This window comes from Monodelphis domestica, chromosome 5, assembly GCF_027887165.1.
Source record: "Monodelphis domestica isolate mMonDom1 chromosome 5, mMonDom1.pri, whole genome shotgun sequence".
NCBI classification, from domain to species: Eukaryota; Metazoa; Chordata; class Mammalia; order Didelphimorphia; family Didelphidae; genus Monodelphis; species Monodelphis domestica.
Window position 1 is genome coordinate 136,272,546 of NC_077231.1, and position 16,529 is coordinate 136,289,074.

The window sequence follows — 16,529 nt, forward strand, 5'->3', positions numbered from 1 at the left end:
AGGCATGTAGGGAAAGTCAGGTAACTCAGAAACCAACTTTTTATTTTTAAGATGGAAGCAATGGCAGGTAACTGAGAATGAACAAAAAAATGTGACATGGGGATACAGAGACTTCCGGTCAAGATGGCGGTGTAGAAGCAGCGAAAGTTCAGACCTCGGAAACCCTTCCTTACCGATTGCAAACAGAGTGCTCCTAGGCCACCGAAATTCAAGCTGAACAACAGGATAGACCTGGGGAAACCTCCTCCTGGACCCGGATCAAAAGGTACCACACCCCAAAAGCCAGAACCCTAGATCGGATCTAAGGGGTAGACAGAAAGAAGGTCCCAGGACCCTTCCCCCCAACCCATAGTGCTGAGCCCACGGCAGCAGTGGGAACCTCAGGGCTCTGAGGACTCACCTTGAAAACAACCTGAGCCAGTCTCCGAGGCGCCCAACACAGACGGCAGGGAAACTTAGAGAGAAGGGGGAAGCCTGTAGCCCCCTGGCGGGGTCCTTCCATCTGAGTCTCAAGGGAGGTCCCCGCTTTAGGGCACAAGCTGAACCCAATCCCATCAGGAGCCCTCAGAGCTACTGAAAGGACAGAAAACTCAGGGCTGGCAAAGGGGTTGAAAGTAACCCGGGCCAGTTTCTGGGCATTCAACGCAGACTGTGGAAGAGGAGGTTACTGCTTTTTTTTTTCTTCCTTTTTTTGACTGGGGATCATTTGGCCCACACCACCTGAACCTAATCCCATCAGGAGCCATCAGAGTCCAGGCAAGGCACAACCCCACCCCCTTAGAGAGAAGGGTCTTCTGAAAGAACCAGCTGAACCTAATGCCATCAGGAGCCCTCAGAGCTACTGAAAGGACAGAAAACTCAGGGCTGGCAAAGGGGTTGAAAGTAACCCGGGCCAGTTTCTGGGCACTCAACACAGACTGTGGAAGAGGAGGTTGCTGCTTTTCTTTTTCTTCCTTTTTTTGGCTCCAGGATCATTCAGCCCACACCACCTGAACCTAATCCCATCAGGAGCCCTCAGAGTCCAGGCAAGCCACAACCCCTCCCCCCTTAGAGAGCTGGGTCTTCTGAAAAAAAACAGAAACCTAGAGGCAAAGTCAAGATGGCAGCCTAGAAGGAGCATAGACCTGGCAGCCTGGCCAGAGCTTTAGAGATCCTCCATATCTGCTCCAGCCATCCAGGAAGTTTAAAACTCAGAGTAAACTCAGCCCAACTAAGCTGAATTCAATCCCATCAAAAGTCTCCAGAACACAAGGAAGCCCAGGCTCCCCATCCATCCTCATTGACTGCTGGACTTTAAGCCAATAAAAAGCCTCCAGAGGACAGGAAAGCTCAAACCCTCAACAACCCTCCCTCAGAGATTACACCAAGAGATCCTCTGTTAAAGCTCCAAGAGGGGAGACTGATAGAAGTCCCTAAAAAACAAAAAAATGAGAGGAACAAGAGCACAGACAAATATGGGGAGGAAAGAAAAGGTGAATTTGAACAAACAACAGAAACAGAAGAAAGAAACTACAATAGACAGTTACTACTCACCAAATGGAACAGAGGGGGAGAGATCAGCAAACGATAAACCAGAAATCCCAGCGAATTGGATACAGGCTGTGGAAGAATGCAAAACACAACTAAGAGAGGCTGAAGACAATTGGGGAAAGAACTTAAAAATTAAGATAAGTCATCTGGAAACAGAGGCACTTGAACTAAAACAAGAAAATAGTGTCCTGAAAGCCAAAATCATCCAGCTGGAAAATGAGGCAAAGGAGATGAAAGATGAGGCAAAGGAGATGAAAGACGAGATAAAGAGGATGAAAAGAAACTCAGACCAGAAGGAAAAAGACAACCAAAAAGCCAAAGATGAAATCCAATCTTTAAGAACCAGAGTAAAACAACTAGAATCAAGTGACCTCACAAAGCAGCAGGCCACTATAAAACAAAACAAAAAGAATGAAAAAATTGAAGAAAATGTGAAGCATCTCATTCACAAAAGAGACAAGTTAGAAAATCTTTCAAGAAGAGACAATTTAAGAATAATTGGACTACCAGAAGACCACGACAAAAGAAAAAGCCTGGACATAATACTAGAGGAAATTATCCAGGAAAACTGTCCCAAAATCCTAGAACAAGAGGGGAAAGTGGAGATTGAAAGAATACACAGATCACCCCCTGTATTTAATCCCCAACTGACAACACCAAGAAATGTTATAGCCAAATTCAAAAACAATCAGATGAAAGAACAGGTATTACAAACTGACAAGAAGAAGCCATTCAGATACCATGGAAACACAGTGAGGATAACACAGGATCTGTCTGCATCCACACTGAAGGACCGAAAGGCATGGAATATGATATTCTGGAAAGCAAGGGAACTAGGCCTACAGCCAAGAATAAAATACCCATCAAAACTGACTATATTCTTACAGGGGAAAGTATGGTCATTTAACACAACAGAAGAGTTCCAAGCATTCATAAATAAAAGACCAGACCTGAACAGGAAATTTGAAGTCCAACCACAGAACTCAAGAGAATCATCAAAAGGTAATTAAAAAAGAGGGGGAAAACAACAACAACAACAAAAAAGGGTTTTTTTAAAAGACTCAATAGGTTAAAATGATATGTATCCCTATAAGAAGAGAGGTCATTGGCAACTCTTAAAAACTGTTGCTATCACCTAAGCAGCTAGAAGAACTACACTCAGAAGGAACAGTGACAAACTGTATAGGATGAAAGGACAAGACATAAATAGGTATATAGATATATGCATGCATAAATACATATACATGTGCATGTATGTATGTATATATATATATATATTTACATAACTAAAGCTAAAAAAGAAAAGAGGTTATGACTAAAAGAAATGGGAAAAGAAACAAATGGGGGTAAATTTATATGTCACAAAGAAGCTTATGGCGGTAGGGGGGAGAACATTGATACACTGGAAGGGTAAAGAGGTTGGAGATAGGAAATACTCAACTCTTATGTACTTTGAAACTGACCCAAAGAGGGAAGAACAATCCAATCCATTGGGGAAGAGAATAGATTTGCGCCCTATAGGGGAGTAGAAGGATAAAAAACAGACTGGTGGGGAGGGAAGCAGTACAAGGGAGGGAGAGGGTGGAGGGGGAATTTTTAAAAAGACTACAGGGGAAAATAAGGGAGGGAATAAGAAGGGAGGGGGTAGAAAGGGAAATACAAGGGGGACTGATTTAAAGTAAATCACTGGACTAAAAGGTAGAGCTGAAGAAGAAAGGTTAGAATTAGGGAAGGATATCAAAATGCCAGGGAGTCCACAAGTGACAGTCATAACATTGAACGTGAATGGGATGAACTCACCCATAAAACGTAGACGAATAGAAGAATGGATTAGAATCCAAAACCCTACCATATGTTGTCTCCAAGAAACACACATGAGGTGGGTAGACACCCACAAGGTCAGAATTAAAGGATGGAGTAAGACCTTCTGGGCCTCAACTGACAGAAAGAAGGCAGGAGTGGCAACCATGATATCTGATTAAGCCAAAGCAAAAATAGACCTGATCAAAAGGGATAGGGAAGGTAATTATATTTTGTTAAAAGGCACTTTAGATAATGAGGAAATATCACTAATCAACATGTATGCACCAAATAATATAGCACCCAAATTTCTAATGGAGAAACTAGGAGAATTGAAGGAAGAAATAGACAGTAAAACCATATTAGTGAGAGACTTGAACCAACCATTATCAAATTTAGATAAATCAAATCAAAAAATAAATAAGAAAGAGGTAAAAGAAGTGAATGAAATCTTAGAAAAATTAGAATTAATAGACATATGGAGAAAAATAAATAGGGATAAAAAGGAATACACCTTCTTCTCAGCACCACATGGCACATTCACAAAGATTGACCATACATTAGGTCACAGAAACATGGCACACAAATGCAGAAAAGCAGAAATAATAAATGCAGCCTTTTCAGACCACAAGGCAATAAAAATAATGATCAGTAATGGTACATGGAAAACCAAATCAAAAACTAATTGGAAACTAAACAATATGATACTCCAAAATCATTTAGTTAGAGAAGAAATCATAGAAACAATTAATAATTTCATCGAGAAAAATGACAATGGCGAGACATCCTTTCAAACCTTTTGGGATGCAGCCAAAGCGGTAATCAGAGGTAAATTCATATCCCTGAGTGCATATATTAACAAAATAGGGAGAGCAGAGATCAATCAATTGGAAATGCAAATAAAAAAACTCAAAAGCGACCAAATTAAAAACCCCCAGCAGAAAACCAAACTAGAAATCCTAAAAATTAAGGGAGAAATTAATAAAATCGAAAGTGATAGAACTATTGATTTAATAAATAAGACAAGAAGCTGGTACTTTGAAAAAACAAAATAGACAAAGTACTGGTCAATCTAATTAAAAAAAGGAAGGAAGAAAAGCAAATTAACAGCATCAAAAATGAAAAGGGGGACATCACCTCTGAGGAAATTAAGGCAATCATTAAAAATTACTTTGCCCAATTATATGGCAATAAATATACCAATTTAAGTGATATGGGTGAATATATACAAAGATACAAACTGCCTAGACTAACAGAAGAGGAAATAGAATTCTTAAATAATCCCATATCAGAAAATGAAATCCAACAGGCCATCAAAGAACTTCCTAAGAAAAAATCCCCAGGGCCTGATGGATTCACCAGTGAATTCTATTAAACATTCAGAGAACAGTTAATCCCAATACTATACAAACTATTTGACATAATAAGCAAAGAGGGAGTTCTACCAAACTCCTTTTATGACGCAAACATGGTACTGATTCCAAAACCAGGCAGGTCAAAAACAGAGAAAGAAAACTATAGACCAATCTCCCTAATGAATATAGATGCAAAAATCTTAAATAGGATATTAGCAAAAAGATTCCAGCAAATGATCAGAAGGGTCATCCACCATGATCAAGTAGGATTTATACCAGGTATGCAGGGCTGGTTCAATTTTAGGAAAACCATCCACATAATTGACCACATCAACAAGCAAACCAACAAGAACCACATGATTATCTCAATAGACGCAGAAAAAGCCTTTGATAAAATACAACACCCATTCCTATTAAAAACACTAGAAAGCATAAGAATAGAAGGGTCATTCCTAAAAAGAATAAACAGTATATATCTAAAACCAACAGCTAATATCATCTGCAATGGGGATAAACTAGATGCATTCCCAATAAGATCAGGAGTGAAACAAGGATGCCCATTATCACCCCTACTATTTGACATTGTACTAGAAACACTAGCAGTAGCAATTAGAGAAGATAAAGGAATTGAAGGCATCAAAATAGGCAAGGAGGAGACCAAGTTATCACTCTTTGCGGATGACATGATGGTCTACTTAAAGAATCCTAGAGATTCAACCAAAAAGCTAATTGAAATAATCAACAACTTTAGCAAAGTTGCAGGATACAAAATAAACCCACATAAATCATCAACTTTTCTATATATCTCCAACACAGCTCAGCAGCAAGAACTAGAAAGAGAAATCCCATTCAAAATCACCTTAGACAAAATAAAATACCTAGGAATCTATCTCCCAAGACAAACACAGGAACTATATGAACACAACTACAAAACACTCGCCACACAACTAAAACTAGACCTGAACAAATGGAAAAACATTAACTGCTCATGGATAGGATGAGCCAATATAATAAAAATGACCATCCTACCCAAACTTATTTATCTATTTAGTGCCATACCCATTGAACTACCAAAATACTTCTTCACTGATTTAGAAAAAACCATAACAAAGTTCATTTGGAAGAACAAAAGATCAAGGATATCCAGGGAAATAATGAAAAAAAACACATATGATGGGGGCCTTGCAGTCCCTGACCTAAAACTATATTACAAAGCAGCAGTCATCAAAACAATTTGATACTGGCTAAGAGACAGAAAGGAGGATCAGTGGAATAGACTGGGGGCAAGTGACCTCAGCCAGACAATATATGATATACCCAAAGATCCCAGGTTTCGGGACAAATATCCACTATTCGATAAAAACTGCTGGGAAAATTGGAAGACAGTGTGGGAGAGATTAGGAATTGATCAACACCTCACACCCTACACCAAGACAAATTCAAAATGGGTGAAAGACTTAAACATAAAGAAGGAAACCATAAGTAAATTGGGTAAACACAGAATAGTATAAATATCAGACCTTTGGGAAGGGAAAGACTTTAAAACCAAGCAAGACATAGAAAGAATCACAAAATGTAAAATAAATAATTTCGACTACATCAAATTAAAAGGCTTTTGTACAAACAAAACCAATGTAACTAAAATCAGAAGGAAAACAACAAATTGGGGAAAATCTTCATAAAAACCTCTGACAAAGGTTTAATTACTCAAATTTATAAAGAGCTAAATCAATTGTACAAAAAATCAAGCCATTCCCCAATTGATAAATGGGCAAGGGACATGGATAGGCAGTTTTCAGATAAAGAAATCAAAACTATTAATAAGCACATGAAGAAGTGTTCTAAATCTCTTATAATCAGAGAGATGCAAATCAAAACAACTCTGAGGTATCACCTCACACTTAGCAGATTGGCTAACATGACAATTATGGAAAGTAATGAATGCTGGAGAGGATGTGGCAAAGTAGGGACATTAATTCATTGCTGGTGGAGTTGTGAATTAATCCAACCATTCTGGAGGGCAATTTGGAAGTATGCCCAAAGGGCGATAAATGACTGTCTGCCCTTTGATCCAGCCATAGCACTGCTGGGTCTGTACCCCAAAGAGATAATGGACAAAAAGACTTGTACAAGAATATTCATAGCTGTGCTCTTTGTGGTGGCCAAAAATTGGAAAACGAAGGGATGCCCATCAATTGGGGAATGGCTGAACAAATTGTGGTATATGTTGGTGATGGAATATTATTATGCAAAAAGGAATAATAAAGTGGAGGAATTCCATGGAGACTGGAAGGACCTCCAGGAAGTGATGCAGAGCGAGAGGAGCAGAACCAGGAGAACATTGTACACAGAGACAAACACACTGTGGTATAATTGAACATAATGGACTTCTCCATTGGTGGCAGTGTATTGTCTCTGAACAATCTGCAGGGATCTAGGAGAAAAAACACTATCCATAAGCAGAGGACAAACTGAGGGAGTAGAAACACCAAGGAAAAGCAACTGCCTGACTACAGTGGCTGAGGGGACATGACAGAGGAGAGACTCTAAAGGAACACTCTAATGCAAATATTAACAACATGACAATGGGTTCGAATCAAGAACACATGTGACACCCAGTGGAATCACACCTCTGGTACGGGGGTTGGGGGGGAGGAAAAGAAAATGATCTTTGTCTTTAATGAATAATGCATGGAAATGATCAAATAAAATACTATAAAATTAAAAAAAAATGTGACATGGGCCTGTAAGAATAATGTCAAGAGTGTTCAGAGTGTTCAGAGTGAGCCTAGGCTAGGGAAGAATGCCAAAGATAGCAGAAATGGAATCCTTTAGTTATATTGGGGGAAAGAAGCTCAAAGTTGGGTTAAATCTGCTACTTGAGGTTAGATGCTACAATGGTAATTGATAATGGTGAGATGACAGAACTCAAAATTAATTTGGCTTCTTTTATCTCTGCCAAGAAGAATGATTCTTAGACTGGAAAAGACATAAATAAATGATAAACATGAAGTTAAATCAAACATAAGTAAGGCAACAGATAATAAAACAGCACTGGTATTTTTAATAAGTTGATGTTCTAGTCCCAGACATGCTGAAACCCAGAAGACTGAAAACTAGAAGATATCAATAATACTTGATTAAAACAATTCCCTCTTCCTTCTCATTCGAATTATTTCTCTTTGTGTTTTCAGAATTTTATTCTTGAGAGTTTCTCATCTCTCTGCTCAGGGTGACATTCCTTGTAGAATTATAGGTCATGGATGCTACCTAATCTTTTTCTGAATACCTTGAAATTTGGTTTCCTCAGTAATACTTGATAGATCTTAAAAGATGTGCCTCAAGACCAATAAAGGACAAATGTCCCAGTTTTCAAAAGATGGGAGCAGAGGCTAGCTGGCAAATTATAGACCAATGAAATTGACTTAGATTTCTGGCAAAATTCAAAATAATGATGTATTGGGTGATTATTTTGCTAGGTGGTTTATGGTAATATATGACTGCTGAGCAAGCACACTGAGCAATATGGTAGTGAGGAGACAGACCCTATCTCCCTCCTCCCCTCCCACCAACTTCCTTTGTTCTCTTCTGTTGGAGTGAAGCTGGGATTCAGACTGAGTAAGTTGACTGGAAATCTGACAGATAACTCACTCTCTAAATTTGTTAGAAACAGGGTTTATTTTAAGGAAGGATGGGAAAAGGTTGGATAGGAAAGAGGGGTTAGGATTTCCTTAATCTAGAGTAAATCTTAAAATAAGTAATTAAAGTATATAGTCTTATAAGAGGGATGTTTTTAACAGGTTCAAAGGTCTTCAGAGTCAAAACTACAAGCGTTTCAGAGAGAAAATCAGCAGGCCGCAGGCAGAGAAAACTCCTGAGTTCTTCCACCTTTAAGTGTCAGGAAAAAGAGTCAGCCAGAAGCAGTTTGTGTGTTCCTGTTTTTACTGCCTTCTCCAGGTCCCAACTCCCCTTGATTTTTCCTTGATGGACAGATCTCCAAGTTTCCATTCATTGCATCTTTTCTCCAGGTTTTCTGAGGCCTTATTCTCTTACAATGTATTACTCTCTTACAATGATTAGTGAATTTCTGAAAAAGAAGAGAATAATTACAAATACTCAATTTGGTTTCATTTGAAAATGTCACGCCATTGCTGGTAGAGTTGTGAATTGATCCAGCCATTCTGGAGAGCAATTTGGAACTATGCCCAAAGGGCTTTAAAAGAATGCTTGCCCTTTGACACAGCCATATGACTGCTGGGTTTATACCCCAACGAGATAATAAGGAAAAAGACTTTTACAAAAATATTTATAGCCATGCTCTTTGTGGTGGCCAAAAAACTAGAAAAGAGGGGATGCCCTTCGATTGGGGAATGGCGCAACAAATTGTGGTATTTGTTAGTGATGAAATAGTATTGTGCAATAAGGAATAATGAACTGGAGGAATTCCACGTGAACTGGAATGACCTCTAGGAATTGATGCATAGTGAAAGGAGCAGAAACAGGCGTGACAGAAGCTGGCACTAAAGAAAAAGTGCCAGGCTGAAGAGTATGTGAAACTGATCACTTCAGTGGGTGAGGGGCCCCAAGGAATGGAAATCTTGAGGAGGAGAAGACTCTGGCTGGGAGAGGAGTTGGTCTCTCAGTCTTGAGAAGCCGAAGAGAGAAGGTAGAAAAAGACTTTCTCCTGAGGGTTACCCACCTTTCCTGTCTATGACTGGAAATCCTGCCCCCCAACATTTCACAATTGAAAAGACTACTGAAGAGGAAGCCTGAGAAAGACATTTTAAATCTCCATCTGACTTTACCTCAGCTCCTGTTGCCTGAGTCTGGACTGTGGCCAAAGGGCCAAACCCAGGGTGAGTCAACCTGACTTTCTCTCAGGGGGCTCAGGCTGCCAAGGCCTGAGTTCCCCCAAACTCAAAGAGGGAGGGGAAAGGGTTTAGATAGAGACAGGGACCCCTTTTCCCCACTTTCCTCTCCCCTCAAATACAAATAAACAACTCCTCAAATACACAGGAGAACCTTATACACAGAGAATCGAATGTAATGGACTTCTCTACTAGCAGCAATGCAATGATCCAGGACAATTCTGAGGGAGTTATGACAGAGAACACTATCCACATCCAGAAGAAGAACTGTAGAAGTAGAAACACAGAAGTAAAATAAGTACTTAATCACTTGGGTTGATGGGGATATCCCCAAGGGAGGGGAGTGAAAGAACATGAATCAGATAACCATGAAAAATATTCTAAATTAATTTACATTTTTTTCAATAAAAAGTAGCATGTCATACCAAATTAACATGATTCTTTTTTTAAATAGAGTTAAAAAATCGACAGGACAGGAGAATATGTTGGTTTTTCACATAGGTTATAATGAAGCATTTGATAAAGTTTCTCATGCAACATTCTCTAGACATGATAAGGAAGATATTGTGTTGATTAAATGATTGTACCCCAAAAGTAGTAATATAGGATTTAAGGTAAATCAACAAGCAAAATAATTTATAATGCATGTACTATTTACCAGGCAATCTGCTAATTATTGGAGATATTAAGAAGGATAAAAAGATAGCCCTACCATCACTCCAGGAGCTCACATGCTAATGGAGGAGATAATGTTAAAACAACTCTGTGCAAACAAGATAGATTCAGAATAAGCTGATAATAATCAACAGAAGAACATATTGTAGAAGAAATTTTAGTTGGCACTTGAAACTAGGATGGCCAGGAAATAGAGATGAGAAAGGAGAGAATTCCAGGCCTGAGGGGCAACTAGTGAAAATTTACATAGTTGGAAGATAATCTTTCCCAGAGAACAGCAGGGAAGCCAGTCACTAGTTCTGCAGAGTCACTGGATTGAAGATTAGTGAACATGAGTAAGTAAGAAGATTGGAAAGGTGGAATGAGGCCAAGATATGGAGGACTTTAAGGGACAGAGGATTTTATATTTGATCCTAGAGGTGATTGGGAAACAGTGGAGTTTATTGATTCAATAATGAATGTGAGAGGATCAATTTGGAAAGATGGGTCTAGGGGAGTATCCTGGGGATCTGTACTATTGAATTATTTTTATCAATGACTTTGATAAAGGTATAGGAAGCATCAAATATTCATCTGACACAGCTGAGAGATAACTAATATATTGAGAGACAGGATCCAAATCGATCTACAACTATGGGATTAACAAATTAAAGTTTAATAAGCATAGAAGTAAAATCTTACTTTCAAATGAAAAAGAATCACATCAGAAAGTATCACGTCACAGAAGCATGACTAGATAAAAATTTTGTTAAAAAATGCAAAATGGAGTTAGTGTGTTTGAATTCAATATGGATCAAAAATATAAATAGCCACAAAACTGATGTCACTTTAGTCCAGAGTGAGAGGATCATAGCATCCAGAATGAGAGTGGTTATAATCTTCCAATCTTTCTTGGTCAAACAACATTTGAAATATTATATTTCATTCTGGGTACCATATTTTAAGAAGGATGTTAGTAAGCAAAAAGTATTTAAAGGATTAGGAACCAGGAAGGCAAAGTCTTTGAGATTATGCCACATGAGAACTGGTTGAAGGAACTTTTGAGATCTTTCACTTGTTGAAGAGAGCACTTGGAAGCCCATGATAACTGAATTAAAGAATTTGACGAGATATTATGTGAACGACTACTTATATATGTGTGTTATGTATATGTCTATATACACATGTCTAATTATATGTGTGTGGTAGATTTTGAAAATATCCTTGCATAAATCTCATGCTAGGAATATAATTCTTTTGTAGACCTAAAGTCTACAGAAGTTCCTTTCTTGAAAAACCCCTTTTCTACAAGTTGTGAATTAGTTTTCCCTAGAACTAATGGGCAGGTTTATATTTTGTTTAACCTCTGGTGTAAGATCTTAGTGGCTTTTAACACTTTTCCAAAAGTAGTTCTGTGCTTATATTAATAGCTCTGACAGTTATATTTGAGGTTTTGCTTATTGGTTTTTTCCAGTGCCCAACAGTCTATAAAGAGAACAAATCTGTTAAAAGAAGAACTGGAGGAACTGAAAATTAACTTGAATATCTCAGAAGAACAGAAAACCAACACAGAAACTCAGAATAAACAATTAGTAAGTGATCTCCTTACCTTTTAAATGGTAGAAATATGAATTGGGATTCTCATGATAACATTTAGAAGAAAGGCAGCTAATCCAGCTGCTAGATTAGTAGAAAAATAAATGGAATATAGAACGAATCTTCCTAAGATAGACCTGTATTGTCTACAAAGCACTTAATCACCAAACTATTAGATATAAGGTTTAGAATATTCACAGAATGTCTCTCAGAGGCTTAAGTCCCTGAGGTAGTTGAACAAATGTTGATACCTGAAAACCATTCAAATTTGATTATACCATTGATTTGCCTGTCAAATTTTCATCTCTTCCCAGGATATCAACTAAAAGGGTTAGGTGCTCTGGTAATTATAGGCTTCATTTCAGTTTCACTCATTTGTTTTTTATTATAATAAGAATGCAAATTAGTGCAGGACTAAAGTTCTGAAGCACTAAATAAGTTAGCTAGAGTAGTCTTAAAATCATGCTCTGGAAAAATATTTTGAAATAACAATTTAAGTTATTACCTAGATTCAATATAAATATTCTATTTCAGATGACTGGTTACTGCTATAGTTTTGTTTCATTTTTTTTGCCCTCCCTAGACACTAACAGTGCTTGTCAGAAACTGAGTGCTTACTTAATGACAGTTGACTGATTATCAAATACATAATCATTTTAATGCTGTTAAATATAGAAGGGAAAGTCATTCAGGCTGGTAAAAATAAAATGTGTTTGCAGGCTGAGGAGATGTTTTTCAATCTATTATCTTCATGGCAATATGGTATAATGGAGAAAGCATGTGCCAGGAAGTCAGAAGAACTAAATTAGAATCCCTGTTCTGACACTAATTATCTAGATAGCTTTAGGCAATGTTGCTGAGCCTCAGTTTCCTCATCTGTAAAAAGAGGGAATCGAATTCTAACTCTAAAGCTATATGATTCCATAGGGCTTTCTTATAGAGGAGATTAAATATGAGAACTCTCAGGCTGCTTTAGATCTCAAGGGGATAAGAAGTACTCCAACCTCAGGCCTCTTCTTATATATATGTCTTTGTATAGCCTTGACTAGTAACCTCACCCCTATGACAATCTGCAACGTGGGGTTTGGAATGTAAATTTCTGATGCTCAGAATTGAGTATTTGAAATATGGAACTTGAAATAGGAAGTACAGTCATATGTGTTTTCATGCTGCTTTTTTGATATGCCTCATTGCTACTTCTGGTAAAGCTGCTGGGGAAAGAAATTCAGTCCAGGGAATGCATCAAAAGGATACCAGATGTATTCCCCCCCCCTCATTATTTTAAATATAGATAAAACCTGCAAGAAAGGGTTTCCTCTTATTGGTCCCCTCAACTACTTGGGCTTCTAGTCACTTAAGGGTTAACCTTACCTTCACTGTTGTTTTAGATTAGACTTGCTCCCACCTAGTATGCTGATATCTTTAAAACTAATTAAGATACAACATAGATGCACTTTTATGGATTTTTTAAAATAAATAGGTTGGGACTTCTTAAATTATTGAAGTGTTTTCCCCCCTCTAAATGAACTGGGAAAAAGAAAATCAGGAACTGATTCTTAAGATCCAGAATCTTCAAGAGGAGGTATGTTGAACAAGTAAAACACTAGTAATGACAAATGAAGGTCACATAATTAGTTAATGAACATAGCTTAATTACTAATGGCAGATGTGTTAAATCTTTTTCTCTATGGGCTGGGTGGTAATTGGAAGGGGCAGAATTTGTACATGTGAATTAAGAGAAGGAATCAAGTCTCTGCCACCTCTGAGGAAATAGAACTTGAGAAATAAAAATTTTAAATGTACAGAAATTAATTTAACCAGTGCCAGAAATAAGCCCCATTATACAAAGAGGGACTCTTAATTATATTGTGAGATGTGAAAGGACAGGGACTGTTTCATTCTTCTTTTCATCCCTTATAGCATCTAGCAGAGTACCCAGTACTAATCAATGTTTAATCATTATTGACTAAATGGATGGGTAAATATGTAAATCTTAACTAATAAGATTCTGATGTGTGAGGTATATTAGAGATATTGAAAAAGAACATGAAGAGGTTGTTTTTTTAAGGGAAGAAAATATTTAGATTTACTATGACTTTTATGGAGAAAGGAAATTCCCCATCAATAATTTTTGAAGTCAATTGTATTTAAATGTTTCTTATTTTGCTAGTGTGTAGCCTGTCAACTTGCTTCTTGTAGAAAGGGCTATCATTCTCTGCTAGATGTTTTTGGTGAGATATCCAGAAGATAAGCCAGGTGTTTGATTTAATACTTCCTCGGTGCGCTCAATAAACATCTGGAGAAAGACCCCACATTAATGTACCATAGGTAGAACTGAAGTTTCACTAATCCCTTTCTTTATAACCCAAATAGAGTAAACACCTTTATAGTTGTTTGAGGAGAACAAGAGAGTGAGACATCAGAAGAGAAAATGGAAGAATAATGACTAAATCTAAGATAACTCTGTAATTACCAATTTGGGTTAAGAAGCATTTTCAGCTATTCCTGATAGGTAAGGGAGTGGGGTAAGAGAGATTGATTCACTTTAAGAAAAGCATACAGATTGATTTCTTTTGTTTAGCTAGTAGCCATGTTCCTCTAAGATATTAGACTAGGGCAATAAAGTTGTTCAGTAGGTAGAGATACAGTTCTGGAGATAGGAGGTTGTGGGCACAAATCTGGCCTCAGATACTTTCTAGCTGTGTGACCCTGGGCAATTCACTTAACCCCATTACCTAGCCCTTGCCCCTCTTCTGTCTTGGGATCAACCCTTAGTATCAATTCTAAGATGGAAGGTAAGGGTTTTTTAAATTTAAAAAAATATTAGATTTGGTGACTTCCAGAAGAAATGATTTGCCAGTATAACAATGAATATTAAGAGTATTTTTATATAGTCATGATGAATATATGGACAAAAATTGCACAAGGTTAAGAAGGTATGGAAAGCTTATGATTTCTGTTAGTGGAATGTCAATACAGATGAAATCAAGAAGCCATCATAACTATATAAAGTAGTATATTGGAGCTAGAGATGGCCTTAAATCCAGGAAAACCTGGGTTCAAGTCTTGCCTCAGACATATATTAACTGCGTGACCCTGGGAAGACCAATCTCTTCATGCTTTAGACAACTAAGAATAAATTGCAGAGATATTTCCAACCTGTATTAGTAGAGGTAATATCCTCACCTAAAAGTTCTTATGCCAATGAAATTCCAGGTTCTTATCCTATAAGTAATTTTAATCATTGACATTTCAGTAGTTTCATAATTTTCAAATGATTAGTGTTCTTTCCATTCAGTTTTATATGTGTCTTTGTGCATATTTTTTATTAGAATAAAAGGAATGTCATGGATATAGATAGAATGGAAAGGAAGATAGAAGAATTGACTAAAACTGAGACTGAACACCAAGTAAGCACTTCCCAAACACTGGTAAAGCATTTTCTTCAGATAACGGCACCTACTGACATTGAAACTCTTGCCAATGATTGTAATCCTTGAAGTTTACCTACCAATTATTTGAAAACCTGGGGAGGAATTACTATTATCGTTTGAAAGAGTATCTAATATTGTAAATGTCTTTATATTCAGGATCGTAGAGCTCATATCCTTGTGTAAAGAAATAGGGCAAAGGGGCTAGAAAACCTGATATTGATGGCTCTGATGGGGGTCTGGATGTTTTTCATATATTATGTGTGTATTATTTATATATAGATCTATAGTTTACAGTAAGCAGAAAATAGCTATTTGTAAATATGTTAATTTGAGTGATCCTTTATTATTTATAACTATTTATTTGAATGGAAATTACCTTCCCTATAGTATATTAGAGTCTATCTGAAATAAATGAATTTCACAAAATTTTACATTTCCTACAAGGGATCTACCCTGCATTTTTTCACATGATAATAGAATAGCTATAGTCACTTTTAATGAAAGTAAGTCTCTCAACAATGGGAATGAGTTCCCCTAACTGCACTGGGATGCCAATTTCTGAATTACCATTTGTTTTTTTCTTCTATGTATAGGCTGGAGGCCTATGCTCATTTTATGCAAATATAGAAATATTATTTATATTCTATTATTATATGTATACTTCTTTTGAGCTTAAATATCTTTTGAAATTATCATTTTTTAAAGTAAAGAGCATCTTTTTTTTAAAGTTGTGCTTCTTACATCTGACTCTGATGTACAAAGGGAAGAGGCAACTCTATCTATCAACATGTATTGGTTTGTAATATATATGATATATATACATATATAAATGTACACATGCACACACACATACTTTCATTTTCACACAGAAAGTGTGGGTTTTCTATCTGTTTTCATTTAAAACTATTGTTCTACCAAGGAAAGTTTCCCTCCCCTTGCAAGAAATGAGACAGGAGTTTGGGAAAAAAAAACAATCCCAGTCTCAGAGCTAGATAAGGATCTCAGAGGAGGTCATTTCTGAATAAGGATCTTCTCTACAATATCTGCAGTGAGCAGTCATCAGTCATCCAGTCTTTGCATGAAGATTTTTGATGAGGAAATGTTCACTATCACCTGAGAGAGTCCATTATCCTTTGAGGGAGCTCTAAGTATTAGGTCATTTTTCCCCTTCCTGTATAAAGCCTACATGTATTTCTTAGCATCTTCATTTCTCTTAGTTCTGCTTTCTGGGACCAGAGGGATCCAATCTTATTCCTCTTTTATGTGACAGCTATTCTAACTTTAGGGCAGAT

At 37.2% G+C, this 16,529-nt stretch overlaps 1 protein-coding gene across 1 annotated transcript in view; it reads left to right on the forward strand.

The window, feature by feature from the left end:
• The window catches only part of IRAG2 (inositol 1,4,5-triphosphate receptor associated 2), a 133,902-nt gene that overhangs the window by 40,156 nt on the left and 77,217 nt on the right, over nucleotides 1-16,529 (forward strand). The window contains 4 exon segments of the mRNA XM_056800651.1: nucleotides 11,682-11,799; nucleotides 12,338-12,344; nucleotides 13,342-13,385; nucleotides 15,136-15,213. Coding sequence (XP_056656629.1) covers nucleotides 11,682-11,799; nucleotides 12,338-12,344; nucleotides 13,342-13,385; nucleotides 15,136-15,213 — 247 coding nt within the window.